Source organism: Triplophysa dalaica, chromosome 17 (genome assembly GCF_015846415.1).
Source record: "Triplophysa dalaica isolate WHDGS20190420 chromosome 17, ASM1584641v1, whole genome shotgun sequence".
Taxonomy (NCBI): Eukaryota; Metazoa; Chordata; class Actinopteri; order Cypriniformes; family Nemacheilidae; genus Triplophysa; species Triplophysa dalaica.
Genome location: NC_079558.1, coordinates 8,326,228 through 8,341,954, shown reverse-complemented (window position 1 = coordinate 8,341,954; position 15,727 = coordinate 8,326,228). Strand labels below are relative to the sequence as shown.

The following is a 15,727-nucleotide window of genomic DNA, read 5'->3' as shown; positions in this document are numbered from 1 at the left end:
TTTAACTCACTGGCTAGGTAGCAAAACTATGTTGGTTCTTAAACCGTGTATGTATTTATATAATATATTATACAAATATACTACAACACTAACATGTAAACATTTGACCAACACATTAAAGAAAATTGAGAGAAAATGGCTATGCACCGAACGTTTATGTCCCCATTCCACAAAGGATGGCGGCTAATAAGTTAGCATAAACGCGCCACGGTCGCTAGGTAACTTGTTACAGTACTAATATCTCTTCTGATACATACTTTTCTATACAACTGCTTAAATTATAGTTATATTAGTTTGTTAAATAGAAAACACGATATTCACACCATTGCTATTCGGTTTATATCAAATCAAATTAAGACGTAATGTTAAGCCACCGTTTTATTGAATAGCAACGTGGCCTAAAATGTACAATTATGTTGTTTATTCTGTAATTAACGTGCAGCAACTGAATTTTCACTATCGCTTAATAAACATCAACTGTTTGAAACAGCACAATTTCAGTAATGTATTTCAATAAAAAATAAATTGTCCAAAGCCCCAGGCTTTCAGCGGACTGTCCAAATGAGCATACCGAAAAAAGCGCCTGTCGTCCAGCCTTTGCTTTTACTCGACCTCGAGGATTCCCGCATTTTCCCGTTGAACACAAACAAAGCAAAGAAAATCTAAATAACTAATTAGATAGAATTCAACAATTGTAGAAAAGAAAAGCAACTTAATAATTTGAATCATATAAAAATCATATTTTAAGGAAAAAATGCATATGCTAATCCATGATGGGAGGTGTAGGCCTTTCGCACGAGCTTCTTTTCCGACACTCTCAGCTGATCCAGAGCGAGACGGACGGAACAGCACGGTTTTTTTTATTTTTGCTAGGAGGGTGAAAAATACCACTCGGGTAAAATCGGCGACGCTCGGGAAGAAGGCGGGCGGTACTAATGTTAGTCTACCGCCATCAAACGTTTGTTGCGATTGGCCAATTGCTCTCTTCTCATGTATATTAACAAAACGTTTGACGAATAATGTTCCAGAAACCTGAATCTTATCTAATATTCACACATCGAGCATCGAAAGCTCCTCCCCTAGTTTATATGGACCTATTGAATCTCTACGTACGTTATGTCCAGCCCTAAGGTGCGTGTGATTGGCAGGCCTCAACAGCGCACAAGCTCATTGGTTCCGAGTCAAATTCACTAAATGATTCATGAACTGCAGTCTCGCAGCCAATAAACACTCAGAAACTGCTATGCGTAACCCGCCTTCTGACTGTTCAGCCCCTGCCAAGTGGACTGTGTAAACCTGTAGCAAACCATACAGTCTATATAAAGATGTGTGAGAGCCGTTTTCTCTCAGATGCGCTTAGAGCGCACCGGAGTGTAGATCTGGGAAAGGGAAGGGGCTTGCCGGTAGCTACAATAGTTAGTTTATAAACATCAATTTGAAAGCACATTGAGTAGCAAGACACGGTTGTCACTGGGAAACCGCCATCGGACGTGTTCCGGTCACCATTGGGTGCCAGGAGAGTCTTGGTGGCGTTTCAGAGGTGTTCCTTCTTACAAAGCGGCGTGCCGGGGGAGGACGCGTCTCTTTGAATAGACAGGATGCACGGACCGCCTTCAAGCGACAGCGCATGCCCATTGCGCCTCATCAAGAGAGTGCAATTCGGCGTCCTCAGCCCTGATGAAATTGTAGGTTTCGCACTTGGGAGGGGGTATTCTCTTCATTCTTTGAGTATTATTGTGTTACTCAATCCTCATCGTGCTAAAATCCTATTAAATGCGGAGAATAACATAAACTGTCTTATGTGAGACTGTGTTTAGCTAGCATAGCTAGCCGGCTAGCCAATGCTTCTAGTACGAACATGTGTTAGAAAGTAGAGCACTACACAAAATTAAACTTTAACAGTTAACCGTCAGACTTTAGAAGTATTGTTTGTACTTCTTTAATATAGATTTGTAGTAATATTTGTTGTTTGTGTACTCTTTACTATTTTGGAGCCACATGGCTTACTCGAAGTTACTCCCAAGTTTCCACATTGTTCCCTGTTTCCCTTGTTGACAATAAATTTACACATTTTATATGCATGCTTTTGTTCATTTTAAAGAGGTCACGTGCATTCACTTTTATGTTTCCTGAAATGCAGTTTTGTTTGGGGAAGAAAAGTATTGCAATAAACACGAAACAAAAAAAGTCTTTCAGGGCTGTTATGTTTTTCTTGAGAAAACTGTAGCTACAGTTTTCATTCAGTGGTTTTATTATTTATCATTGAGGATGAGTTCAATAAACGGTTTATTTTGATCGTGATGTATTGAAATTTTGTTTCTATGGAAATGTTCATATAGTCAAAGAAACTTTGTACACACCTAACCTGTGGCAAATTCATTTCTGCTTTTGATGGCCTTGTATATCTGTGTAAAACTTATTTTTCTAATCTTATTTTTCAGAAACGGATGTCCGTTACTGAAGGGGGTATCAAATACCCCGAGACCACGGAAGGAGGACGCCCAAAACTGGGTGGACTCATGGACCCTCGACAAGGGGTAATTGAAAGATCAGGCAGATGCCAGACGTGTGCAGGTATGTTCTGGGTTTGTTTTGTTTATGCATTTGATGTGAAAGCAATTTTATAATTTAACTACTCTTTAAATTCTTACCATTTAGGTAACATGACTGAATGCCCTGGTCATTTTGGTCACATTGAGCTGGCTAAGCCAGTCTTTCATGTTGGCTTCATTACAAAAATTATGAAGGTCCTCCGCTGTGTCTGTTTCTTCTGTTCTAAGCTGCTTGTGGATTCGGTATGTAGTATTCTCCATGACCGATCTTATCTTCTCACTTTCTTGTCTTTTTTCAAATCCAGTTGCATTTTTTTTGTAACTGATGTCTTTGCATTGACCCAAATCTTTATATCAAGCTAATTGCATTTTTTTTTCTACAGAACAATCCAAAAATCAAAGACATTCTGACCAAGTCAAAGGGGCAGCCAAGAAAGCGTTTGACCCACGTCTATGACCTCTGTAAAGGCAAAAACATTTGTGAGGGTGGAGAGGAGATGGACAACAAGTTTGGAGTGGAGCAACAGGAGACTGAAGAAGACATTTCCAAAGAGAAGGTGCAGACATGCGCTTGCCCATTTTACATGTTCTCATTACGTTCAGAGCAACAGAAATTTTAAAAGTTTTTGTTGATGTTTACCTGACTGAGTTTTCATATCTCAAGGGTCACGGAGGCTGTGGCAGGTATCAGCCACGTATCCGTCGCTCTGGCCTGGAGCTGTTTGCTGAGTGGAAGCATGTAAATGAGGACTCTCAAGAGAAGAAGATTCTCCTCAGCCCTGAACGCGTGCACGAGATCTTCAAACGCATTTCAGATGAGGAGGATGTGATCTTGGGCATGGACCCCAAATACGCTCGACCGGAGTGGTTGATTGTCACTGTTTTGCCTGTGCCGCCTCTTGCAGTGAGACCGGCTGTGGTGATGCAAGGTTCTGCTAGAAACCAGGTTAGCATTTCTTAGCATTACAAATGTGTTGCAAAGGTTAGTACTGATTGCTGTTGTTTTTATGGTTTAATTTATATTCCCTTTGCTTTTAGGATGACTTGACACATAAGTTGGCTGACATTGTGAAAATCAATAACCAGCTAAGGCGAAATGAACAGAGTGGAGCCGCAGCTCATGTTATAGCAGAGGATGTCAAGCTGCTTCAGTTTCATGTGGCCACCATGATTGACAATGAACTTCCTGGTCTACCAAGAGTAAGTTCAGCACACCATCATTTAAAACTTTTGCTGTTGACTCGATTCATGCATTTGTTCGCGTCTCAAAATTATATATCAAAGGATGTCCCTGTCTTTTTTTTTTTATGTGATGTTAAAGATGGTAGAAGACGATGCTTCACATGTGTTTCACATACTGTAGTTTAAACACTTTATCTAGACTTTGCCCCCATATGCTTTATTTGTAGGCCATGCAAAAGTCAGGACGCCCACTGAAATCCTTGAAGCAGAGGCTTAAGGGTAAGGAAGGACGTGTCCGAGGTAATCTGATGGGCAAGCGTGTGGACTTCTCTGCCCGAACTGTCATCACACCCGACCCCAACCTGCAGATTGACCAGGTGGGAGTTCCCCGCTCCATAGCTGCCAACATGACCTTCCCAGAGATCGTCACACCCTTTAACATTGACAGGTAATGTGTTAACAAATTTAGATCTTGTGGTCAATTTAGATACACTCCTCATACATTGTAATTTATTTTCTGTGTCTGCATGCTATAGTTAAGGTTTGCTAAATTATTAGTCTCTCAAAATGTAGTTTTGATGTATGAGATTATACAGATGAGTCTTAAATTGACTTTAGGGTCAAGCAAAGAGCATAAGTTAAATCAAAATGTTTTTTCTTTTTGGTGTTATGCAAAACGCAAAATTTATTTGGGTTCTGTTAGCTTGTTCGGCGTGTGCTTTACCAAGTTACCTTTCACTTGTAGTTCTTTTTTTAGTCTTTGTATACATGTCTCCTTTTCCCCCTTTAACTGTGCAGACTTCAAGAACTTGTCAGGAGAGGTAACAGCCAGTACCCTGGAGCAAAATATATCATCCGTGATAATGGTGACAGAATCGACCTGCGATTCCACCCTAAACCAAGTGATCTTCACCTTCAGATAGGATACAAAGTTAGTTTTGACTTTGTTACCAGAAACTCTGAAATTGGGAATTTCTACCCATGTTGAGCATGGTGTATAAAACCCTTTGTTTCTTTCCAGGTTGAGCGGCACATGTGTGATGGGGACATTATTGTATTCAACAGACAGCCAACGCTGCACAAAATGTCTATGATGGGACACAGAGTGCGAATCTTGCCTTGGTCTACATTTCGAATGAACCTTAGGTAGGGTGTACGTCAGTTACACTTGTGTTGTCAAGCTTAAAGGGATATTTCAGAGTCAAAAACTAATTTAAGCATGTTTTACTCACCCTCAAGGTATCCTAACTGAATATTATTTTCTTCTAGAAGAATAATGCAGTTGGAGTTATAATACCTCGTATAATCTTTCTTCCAAGCGGTATAATGAAATATTTTGAAGCTCCAAAAAGTTAATCTGTCCATCAAAGAACGGCTCAACATGCCCCAGTCTTCTGAAGCTAATTATTGCGTTTGTTTAAGAGAAATATCCATATATATCCGAGAGCGCTGTTGACGTTAATGTCTAACTTTTATTATCCCTCGGCTGCTTGTGAAAGAGGCTTATTTTTCTGGCAAATGACGGAGGCCTGTCGTCACAGACATACTGTATATAAACACCTATGTGTGTGGCATTTTTAGTTTTTCATCCAACAGGATACTGCCGCTTTGCGGTAGCTTTCGTAACTGTCATTTTCCGGTAAAACAAACCTCTGGTTAACGCGCAGCCGAGGTATAACAGAGGCTAGACATTAATAGCGCTGTCAATATGGATACTTCTCTTTAACAAATGCTTCAGAAGATCTTTAAGACCACAAAGGCGTGTCAAGCAGTTCTTTGATCGATTGATGCATGATCTGGAGCAACAAAAATTTGCGCCCCCTTCTACTGCTTGAGAAAAATGATACGTGGTAGTATAACTCCGACTACATTATTCTTGAAGTCGTATTCAGTCAGGATGCCTTGAGGGTGAGTAAAACATGGGGAAAGTTTGTATTGCCTCAGAAATATCGCTATAATTCTTGTCTGGTGTATCTTTGATTTTTGACCTTTGTGGATGACAAAGATGTAAAAAATTCTTCTTACATTTTTAGTGTGACCACCCCATACAATGCTGACTTTGATGGTGATGAGATGAACTTGCACTTGCCGCAGTCTCTGGAGACTCGAGCTGAGATCCAGGAACTGGCCATGGTGCCTCGTATGATTGTCACACCACAGTCTAACCGACCCGTCATGGGAATCGTGCAGGACACACTCACAGCTGTGCGCAAGTTCACAAAAAGAGATGTGTTCTTAGAAAGGGTATGTTTACAAAGCTAGTTTTGTCTTTAAATATTTAAGCAATTTTCCAAAAAAGTATTGGTTTGATATTTTAAAACTTGATGATTTAAAAGTCACTGTACTTGTTTGCTTTGTTTCAGGGTGAGGTGATGAACCTTCTGATGTTTCTCTCCACATGGGATGGTAAAATGCCACAGCCAGCAATCTTGAAGCCTCGTCCTCTCTGGACGGGCAAACAGATATTCAGCCTGATCATTCCTGGACACATTAATGCCATACGCACACACAGCACTCACCCCGATGAAGAGGACAGTGGCCCTTATAAACACATCTCCCCTGGAGACACCAAGGTGCAGTAGCGCATCACCAACATGGCTGAGACTTTTATAAGCAAGTTGAACAAAAATGTGATTTTATTTTTATTTGATGGATTTTGCAGGTTATTGTGGAGAACGGGGAGCTGATCATGGGGATCCTGTGCAAGAAGTCTCTGGGAACTTCAGCCGGCTCGCTGGTCCATATCTCATACCTTGAGATGGGCCACGACATCACAAGACTTTTCTATTCCAACATCCAGACTGTTGTCAACAACTGGCTTCTCATTGAAGGTAGAAGAAATAAATATTTTTAAATTCGTCTGATGCTTCTGTGTGTTTCTTTGTACTTATTAACTTTCTCCCCTCAGGTCACTCTATCGGTATTGGAGATTCCATTGCTGATAAGGCGACGTATCAGGACATTCAAAACACTATCAAGAAAGCCAAACAAGATGTCATAGAGGTGAGACATTGTGGTGTTACTGAATGTCATGTTCTTTTCAGCAAATGTTCACTACTGAAATTCATCCTTGTTTACTTTATGTAGGTTATTGAGAAAGCCCACAATAATGAGCTGGAGCCCACTCCAGGTAACACTCTGAGACAGACCTTTGAGAACCAGGTCAACCGCATTCTGAACGATGCTCGTGACAAAACTGGATCCTCTGCCCAGAAATCGCTGTCAGAGTACAACAATTTCAAATCCATGGTGGTTGCTGGTTCCAAAGGGTCGAAAATTAACATTTCACAGGTGAGTTGTTTCCTATGTGGATTAATTGTACCTTGAGACTGAATCGGTGAAGTTTGATGCATTCTTTATATTCGCTGTTGTTCATTCATGTAGGTTATTGCTGTGGTGGGGCAGCAGAACGTTGAGGGTAAGCGAATCCCTTTTGGTTTCAAGCATCGCACTTTGCCTCACTTCATCAAAGATGACTACGGACCAGAGAGTAGAGGCTTCGTGGAGAACTCCTATTTGGCCGGTCTCACACCAACAGAGTTCTTCTTTCATGCCATGGGTGGCAGAGAGGGTTTGATCGACACAGCTGTCAAAACTGCTGAGACAGGTAATAACCCCCCAGATGCTAATAGGTTGTGTGAAGTCACATGGTTTTATGGCGCGCATCTGTGTTTGATTACCATGTATGCCCATATTGCTGTCAAACCTCACTTGTTTAAAAATACTAGCTTCCGTTAAAAGAACAAGCCCTTAAGTGGAGAAAGTGAAAAATCTTGCATTAAGATTTTCTTCCCCATAGAAGTCAATTATAAGGAAACAACTTAATTTACCAAAATGACAACCACGGAAAACCAAAATAAATACATTTGTTTATCACTGATATCAAACATAAACTGAGAACATAAAACTTTTCTATTATCATGTTTGTCACTGCCTTGAGCCACGTTATGTTTTTTTATAATGAACTTTGAGTAACATGCTTAACGAGAGACTATTCATATTGCTGTTAGAAGTGCTTGTTCTTGTAACAGTAGCTAGTGTTTATAGAAATTAAGGTTTAATAGAAATTTAATGGAAAACTGGTCATTGTTTTGGCACGTTAAGCGGTTTTGTTATAATGAGGGAGATTTATCACTATCCGGTTTATCAGGATTCGATCTTTGCAGTGCCATAACAAGGTTTCCTTAGCAGTACATTTGTGCTCACCTGATCGTTGTTTAGGTACGTTAAACCTCGTTAAGCGTTTTAGAAAGTCACCCGGCTTGGCTCATCCCAACCGCAGATTCAGGTTTACAAGCCTCTTTTGTCTCGGTTTCTAAGTCAATACTCGCATTTTACCTCTTCATGAACGTCTACTTTTGAAACACCTCTCATGGTTTAATCGTTTTGAACGGTCAAAAAAGACGCAAAACACAGGTATTTAAGTTTGTTAAAGTGAATTCCTATAGAGAAAATCACTTCTTGCCCTCCATCGGTACTTGTGCGGTGCAGTGACGTCATGTGCATACAACCTATGGGGGCCAAAGTTAAACGTTCAAAGTTGTACATAGCAGTTTCTGGTTTCCCGGCCAGATGTGTCTTTAAAAATAAATCTTAAATAACACTATCAATTTCAAGACTTGTGAGTTACTTTTCTCTTCAGGTTACATTCAGCGTCGTCTGATCAAGTCTATGGAGTCTGTGATGGTCAAGTATGATGCTACAGTCAGAAACTCCATAAACCAGGTTGTCCAGCTAAGATATGGAGAGGATGGGCTGGCAGGAGAGTCTGTGGAGTTCCAAAATATGGCCACCCTAAAGCCATCCAACAAAGCATTTGAGAAGAAGTAAGTCTATATTTTATAACATGTCAGTCCAAAATGGTTTGTGAACTACGTAACCAAACAAATGACCAACATTCATTGAACACAATGTATAATATCTGTTAGACCCAGAACAAATTGAATGAAGTCAATGATTTAACTTTCACCTCTTCATCTTTAATCACACAGGTTCAGGTTTGAATGCAGCAATGATCGAGCTCTCCGTCGCACTCTGCAGGAGGATGTGGTGAAAGACGTGATGACCAATGCTCACGTCCAGAGTGCACTAGAAAGGGAGTTTGAGAAGATGAAGGAAGACCGAGAGATCCTGAGGGCCATTTTCCCCACAGGAGACAGCAAGGTCTGACCCTTGAGCTGTTAGATTGTTTTTATGCATCGTACCATCTATCATGGTCTGTGGTTGAGATCAGCAATATTCACATTGTTATGTGCAAAAACGGTATTCATGCCTGTCAGACTTGCTGGTCCTAATGAAAAATACCATGTTTCCTGTAGGTGGTATTGCCTTGCAATCTCGCTAGAATGATTTGGAACGCTCAGAAGATTTTCCGCATCAATCCTCGAACACCAACTGACCTAAACCCTGTTCGAGTTGTGGATGGTGGGTGAACAATTTGGATGTGATTTTTAAAACGTTAGCAATGAGCCTGGATAGGAATCACAATTTCTGTGAAGTTTATACACGCTTTAACAGTCCTAGGATTGTTAGTGATTGAGTCTACCTGCCAAATAAAGACTCCTTGCTTGTGTTTGCTAAATATAGCCTGCTGACGACTGATTCCTTTAGCTTTCACTGTCTTAAGGCAGAGGGCAAGCTGATTAGAAAGACCAGTTCTGCATCTTTGGAGCAACGTCTTTAAACATGACATGCAAACTTGTGCGCACAGTTTTGCAATGGCAACGAAGTAGTCTGTAGTTTCTTGTGACTAATTTGAAAGGATAGTTCACCCAAAAATGAAAATGTGAATTAAAGGCTATTGTTATGGCTGGAGCGTCACTGTTTTATTATGAGGTGATCTGTTTCATGTCAAAAGAAACCTCTTATGAGGCTGCTGTCATAAGTGGAGTATAAAGATATACTGATTCTTATACCGTAATAAAATATTACACAAACATGTTATCTTATAAGAAGTGTAATGATATTTCCTTCTTCATTTGTGTAGGAGTTAAGGAGCTGAGTAAGAAGCTTGTCATCGTGAATGGTGAAGACATGTTAAGCAGGCAAGCCCAGGAGAATGCCACTCTACTCTTTAATATCCACCTGCGCTCCACCCTCTGTTCTAAGAGAATGACCGATGAGTTCCGTCTTAGCACAGAGGCCTTCGATTGGCTGCTGGGAGAAATTGAGACCAAATTTAACCAATCTATCGTAAGTTGGAGTGCAGTTGTTGGTCTGCCTTGACAAAGCTTTCTGTTTGTCTTTAGCCGTTAAGAAATTTTTCTCGTTCATTCTACGATCTGTCTAGGGCATTCATGTTGACATTTTGTTCCTCAGGCTCACCCCGGTGAGATGGTGGGTGCCCTGGCTGCTCAGTCCTTGGGAGAGCCTGCCACTCAGATGACCCTGAACACATTCCATTATGCCGGCGTGTCTGCCAAAAACGTCACTCTCGGTGTGCCTCGTCTCAAAGAGCTGATCAACATCTCCAAGCGTCCCAAGACACCCTCTCTGACAGTGTTTCTCCTGGGCCAAGCGGCCCGTGATGCAGAGAGGGCAAAAGATATCCTGTGTCGTCTGGAGCACACAACCCTGCGCAAGGTCACTGCCAACACAGCCATTTATTACGACCCCAATCCTCAGAACACTGTTGTGACAGAGGATCAGGAGTGGGTGAACGTGTACTATGAGATGCCCGACTTTGACGTGACCCGCATTTCACCCTGGTTGCTGCGCATTGAACTTGACCGCAAACACATGACTGACCGTAAGCTCACTATGGAGCAGATCGCTGAGAAGATCAATGCAGGTGAGCAAAAGAAATTGACGTGATCTATATATGGCCAGCTAAGTGTGACCTGACGCTAATCCCTGTCTTTGTTCTAGGTTTTGGTGATGACCTGAACTGCATCTTCAATGATGACAATGCGGAGAAACTGGTGCTGCGAATTCGAATCATGAATAGCGATGAAAACAAATTCCAAGAGGTCAATATTAAGTTCTACAAATGCATTTGTTTTATTTATATACTCATACATGACTGCAGTATAATGCTTCATAGTTTAATATAAAGGTAAAGCAGTCTGTAATAAGTGTCTGGTATTGTGCTCAGGATGAGGAGGTGGTGGATAAGATGGATGACGATGTCTTCCTTCGCTGTATTGAATCCAACATGCTGACGGACATGACTTTGCAAGGGATTGAGCAGATCAGCAAGGTAATTTCTGTTATTACAGTATAAAAAAGTACCCAAAACCCACAGTTTAAGGGACATTTTACACTTAATGAGTTTTCTCCATTTTGTGTCCCTGCAGGTATACATGCATCTTCCACAGACGGACAACAAGAAGAAAATCATCATCACAGAGGATGGAGAGTTTAAGGCTCTCCAGGAGTGGATTTTGGAAACTGATGGTGTGAGCCTCATGAGGGTCCTCAGTGAGAAGGATGTGGATCCTGTCAGGACCACCTCCAATGACATTGTGGAGATTTTCACTGTAAGAATTTACTCTCGCCATAATTACACCTGTAAGCTGTAGAAGGGTGAAGTTTAGAAACGGAAAACAAATAACAGAATGTATTTTTTTCGCCTGTAGGTCCTTGGTATTGAAGCAGTGCGTAAGGCTCTGGAGAGAGAGTTGTATCATGTCATCTCTTTCGATGGTTCTTACGTCAACTACCGCCATCTGGCCTTGCTGTGTGACACAATGACCTGCAGGGGGCATCTTATGGCCATTACTCGTCATGGCATCAACAGACAGGACACCGGACCACTAATGAAGTGCTCATTTGAAGAGACGGTGAGAACATAAAAAATTACTTTTCAGATAACTAACCGGAGTAAATGAAATTGTACTTGACACTTGAAAACTGTTTATACAGATAAAGCATAATCTTTCTTCATATGCAGGTGGACGTTTTGATGGAAGCTTCATCTCATGGTGAAAGTGACCCAATGAAAGGAGTATCTGAGAACATCATGCTGGGACAGCTTGCTCCTGCAGGCACTGGCTGCTTTGACCTGTTGTTGGATGCTGAGAAGTGCAAGTATGGCATGGAGATCCCTACCAACATCCCTGGTATCAGTGTTGCTGGACGTAAGTGAAACGAGACCTTTAGGTCTTAATTGAAGCGTATGGTTGCCTGCTTCACCACGAGTAACCTTATAATGTTTGCTTCCTGCTAGCCACGGGTATGTTCTTTGGCTCCGCCCCCAGCCCTATGAGTGGCATGTCTCCAGCCATGACTCCCTGGAACACAGGAGCCACTCCTGCATATGGTGCTTGGTCACCCAGTGTTGGTAAGTTATAATGTTTTGATGTTATGTTTTGCTTTATTCATTTTTTGCAGTGCTTATGCATTTTTAATGGATTATTGCTTTCATCTTAACAGGAAGTGGAATGACACCTGGTGCAGCAGGCTTCTCTCCTAGTGCTGCATCTGATGCCAGTGGTTTTTCTCCTGGATACTCCCCAGCCTGGTCACCTACTCCTGGCTCTCCTGGGTCACCTGGACCGGCCAGTCCTTACATCCCCTCACCAGGTTATTTAATTGTTCTGTTTGTCAAATTGGTTGATGTTTGTGTAGTTGCACATGGAGGTTCCGAACTGAACATGCTAGTAATCAATGATTTCTTTCACCCTTTTCAGGAGCCTTGTCTCCCAACTACTCTCCAACTTCTCCTGCATACGAGCCTCGTTCTCCAGGGGGTTACACCCCACAGAGCCCTGGCTACTCACCAACCTCGCCGTCATACTCTCCGACGTCTCCATCATACTCTCCCACAAGCCCGAACTACAGCCCCACATCTCCGTCCTACTCTCCCACGTCACCTTCTTACTCCCCCACATCCCCGTCTTATTCGCCAACGTCTCCGAGCTACTCTCCAACCTCGCCCTCTTATTCCCCAACTTCACCATCTTACTCTCCAACCTCGCCATCGTACTCTCCCACGTCTCCCAGCTATAGCCCAACATCACCAAGCTACAGTCCAACCTCCCCCAGCTACAGCCCAACATCCCCATCCTATTCTCCAACCTCTCCATCTTACTCTCCAACTTCGCCATCATACTCGCCTACCTCTCCCAGCTACTCTCCAACCTCTCCGTCTTACTCCCCAACGTCTCCGAGCTACAGCCCTACTTCGCCCAATTACACGCCCACATCACCCAGTTACTCCCCGACCTCTCCGTCGTACAGCCCCACCTCGCCGTCCTACTCACCCACCTCTCCAAATTACACACCGACCAGCCCAAATTACTCACCCACATCTCCTTCATACTCACCCACCTCCCCGTCCTACTCTCCCTCCAGTCCACGCTTCACCCCACAGTCTCCCACCTACACCCCAAGTTCACCTTCTTACAGCCCAAGCTCCCCATCGTATTCTCCCACGTCTCCCAAATACACCCCCACGTCTCCTTCCTACAGTCCAAGCTCGCCCGAGTACACCCCGACATCCCCCAAATATTCCCCCACTTCCCCGAAGTATTCTCCCACTTCGCCGAAATACAGCCCCACCTCTCCAACCTACTCCCCAACCACACCCAAGTACAGTCCCACCTCCCCCACTTACTCCCCAACGTCTCCCACCTACACCCCAACCAGCCCCAAATATTCCCCCACCTCCCCGACCTATTCTCCAACTTCTCCAAAATACTCGCCAACATCCCCTACCTACTCTCCAACTAGCCCTAAGGGCTCCACCTACAGCCCCACTTCTCCTGGCTACAGCCCCACCTCTCCAACCTACAGCCCGGCCATCAGTCCAGATGACAGCGATGAGGAAAATAACTAAAGATGATTGGTTCGGGGGTTTGTTCCACTTCCCTGATCGGCACTCTGGCCCTGGGAAAATGACTGAAGGAAAGCAACTCAGCTGGAGGAGTTGTGTTTTACAGGGAAGGCCGAGAAAAATGGGCTCCTACATGTGATGTCTTGTTTTCCCCTCTTTCTTTGGATTTGGACTTTTCTTGAAGAGCCTCACTAAACAGGCAATTTTTCAGTGGTTTGTGTTTATTGCATCATAGGTTTGAACTAAAAGCCGGACAAGGCTGCCTTTTGTGTAGATTGTTTTTGTTGTTTCAAATTTGGGGGAAGATTACTGAGCAGTAACTCAAAATGAGTGGAAATATGCAGGAGACTGACTGTTTTTGGAGGGAAATGAGCATTCAAATTCCTCTTTCCATTCGTTTCTGTCTCCCTCTCCTTAATTCAGTGTTGGATGTAAAGGAAATCAAAGATCTTGAAGTATTGCCAAAAGCCTTTAAATGGAAAACAGTGGATTATCTAAAAGTTTCAAAATGAAACCTTGAAAAACTTCTATAGCTTAAATAGAAAGGATCAAAACTGACCTTTCACATTTTACAGAAACGTATCTTTTGTCAGTGTAAATAAGCGCTTGTTGTCAGTTTTGTGTCCTCCATGTGTGGAGGTCAGAGCTGACATCTGTTAAATGTTAATGTTGATTTTTGTCAAATGAGCTTGCTCATAAAAAATGTTACTTCTAAAGAAACAGGAGAGTTATTAAGAAGTGGCGTTTTGAAATGTGATTAAAGTGACTCGAGCATTGTTCAGATTAAAACATGTCTTGTAATAATGTAGTCTGTAATGTATGCCATCACATGATATGGGTAAAAGTGTTGTGTAGTGATTTACCCCTTTTATAGAAATCTGAGGGCAAGAAAGGATGCATGATTTAAAGCATCGTCTTTCTACTCCATTCTTCCCAAATCTCTCCATCCCCAAAAGATGCAAGCCTTATATCCTTCACCAGCATCTGCCCAGCAATTTACCATTTCAAACAAAAGGAAAAATGTGTAACCAGCAGTCTTGTACCTCTGAGTACCCAGAGGAGTGTGAATTTAATTTTGATCTTAAGTGTGAAGTTAGGTGATGACTTTTACTGCTTTGCTTAGGCTGCAAGCGTTTTAAAACCACCTAGGTTCAGATCCTTCACTGTCCTCAACTTAACCCCTTTAAGACCATGTTTATAATTTTCTAATACTGCAATCACTATACTAAAGTTATTTAAGTACAAATGCTATTCTTGTGTGACTCAAGCAAAGCATTTTTACACAATTTCCTTGTGCTGGCTTTTGCTGGGTCAGCCTCGCTCTTTGGATTAAGTGTTTTTAAATTGCAGTTTGATTGGTTCCTTTTGAATATGCACGGTTTCATATTTGGCATAATCTCGCCTTTAGACCTTGTGGTCACTTGTTAACCCAAATTTGTTGAACAGAATCTGATTAATCTCATTGTTTTCACTAAACAGTAGAGGGAGCCAGAGACTGATTTGACATGGCTGACCCAGGTGCTGGCAGTGGCATTTAGATAACTTCGTTGCTTTAAACAACCGCAAACATTGTCCACCTTTGTTCCAGATTGATGGTGGCAGGTGTTTTGTTGACCTGAAAATCATTTTTGATGCTTTCGTTTAGTTTTAAGGCCTTAGATTGCATTAGGGAGAGCAGTTTTGACCATGTCTCCTAATGCGCTTGTTTGCCTTCGGTTTCATGTATGTTTCAAACAAGTCTAGTAAATGCTCTATACACCCAGGCTCCCAGTATGTATGTGTGAGTGAGTGAGCGAGCAAGTGTTTGTGTGCATGAGGGCATAATGTTGAGACAGGGTTTTCTTGAGCTTGACTAAATACTGGGTGGGGTTTATGGGGAAAGGAGAATTTAAATTAAGTTGCCACTGTATAGAAATCAATTTGATTACTTCTCTGTATTTGTTTTGTTTGTTTTTTGACTTGGAAAAATAAAAGTTTGACTAAACCTGTTGTTTTTCATTTTTAAAACAGGCATGTTAATGCCTTGTGAGATTAGAATCTATTGTGATTTAGCCACAAATCAAGCTCTACATATCCAGAATGAGATGGGGCAAACTACGACATGCTCTACTAGACTTCAACAGGAAATAGTTCTCTTCAGTTAAAGCCTCAGACAAGTTCTGACAAAAAAAAAAAATGAAGCCTTTGTTATTGACAGGGTGTGACTATGGAATGTTCA

General features: G+C 42.1%; 1 protein-coding gene across 1 annotated transcript; it reads left to right on the top strand.

The window, feature by feature from the left end:
- The first annotated feature begins 1,367 nt into the window (after positions 1–1,367).
- On the top strand, positions 1,368–15,493 carry polr2a (RNA polymerase II subunit A). Its single transcript, XM_056771180.1, has 28 exons — positions 1,368–1,685; positions 2,442–2,574; positions 2,659–2,795; positions 2,936–3,109; positions 3,217–3,498; positions 3,591–3,752; positions 3,962–4,182; positions 4,533–4,665; positions 4,756–4,880; positions 5,768–5,978; positions 6,098–6,307; positions 6,397–6,565; positions 6,643–6,737; positions 6,822–7,025; positions 7,119–7,341; positions 8,377–8,560; positions 8,726–8,897; positions 9,053–9,158; positions 9,721–9,926; positions 10,053–10,524; positions 10,602–10,702; positions 10,828–10,932; positions 11,030–11,212; positions 11,312–11,515; positions 11,626–11,812; positions 11,902–12,015; positions 12,108–12,257; positions 12,365–15,493. The coding sequence occupies exons 1-28, from the start codon at positions 1,599–1,601 to the stop codon at positions 13,510–13,512; spliced, it is 5,898 nt and encodes a 1,965-aa protein (XP_056627158.1). The 5' UTR covers positions 1,368–1,598; the 3' UTR covers positions 13,513–15,493.
- Positions 15,494–15,727: the final 234 nt, after the last annotated feature.

Coding starts and splice junctions, on each gene's coding strand:
- polr2a (XM_056771180.1), top strand. CDS start 1,599: ATGCACGGACCGCCTTCAAGCGACAGCGCATGCCCATTGCGCCTCATC. Junction 10,933..11,029: donor GGATTGAGCAGATCAGCAAG/GTAATTTCTGTT, acceptor GTGTCCCTGCAG/GTATACATGCATCTTCCACA. Junction 11,516..11,625: donor AGTGCTCATTTGAAGAGACG/GTGAGAACATAA, acceptor CTTCATATGCAG/GTGGACGTTTTGATGGAAGC.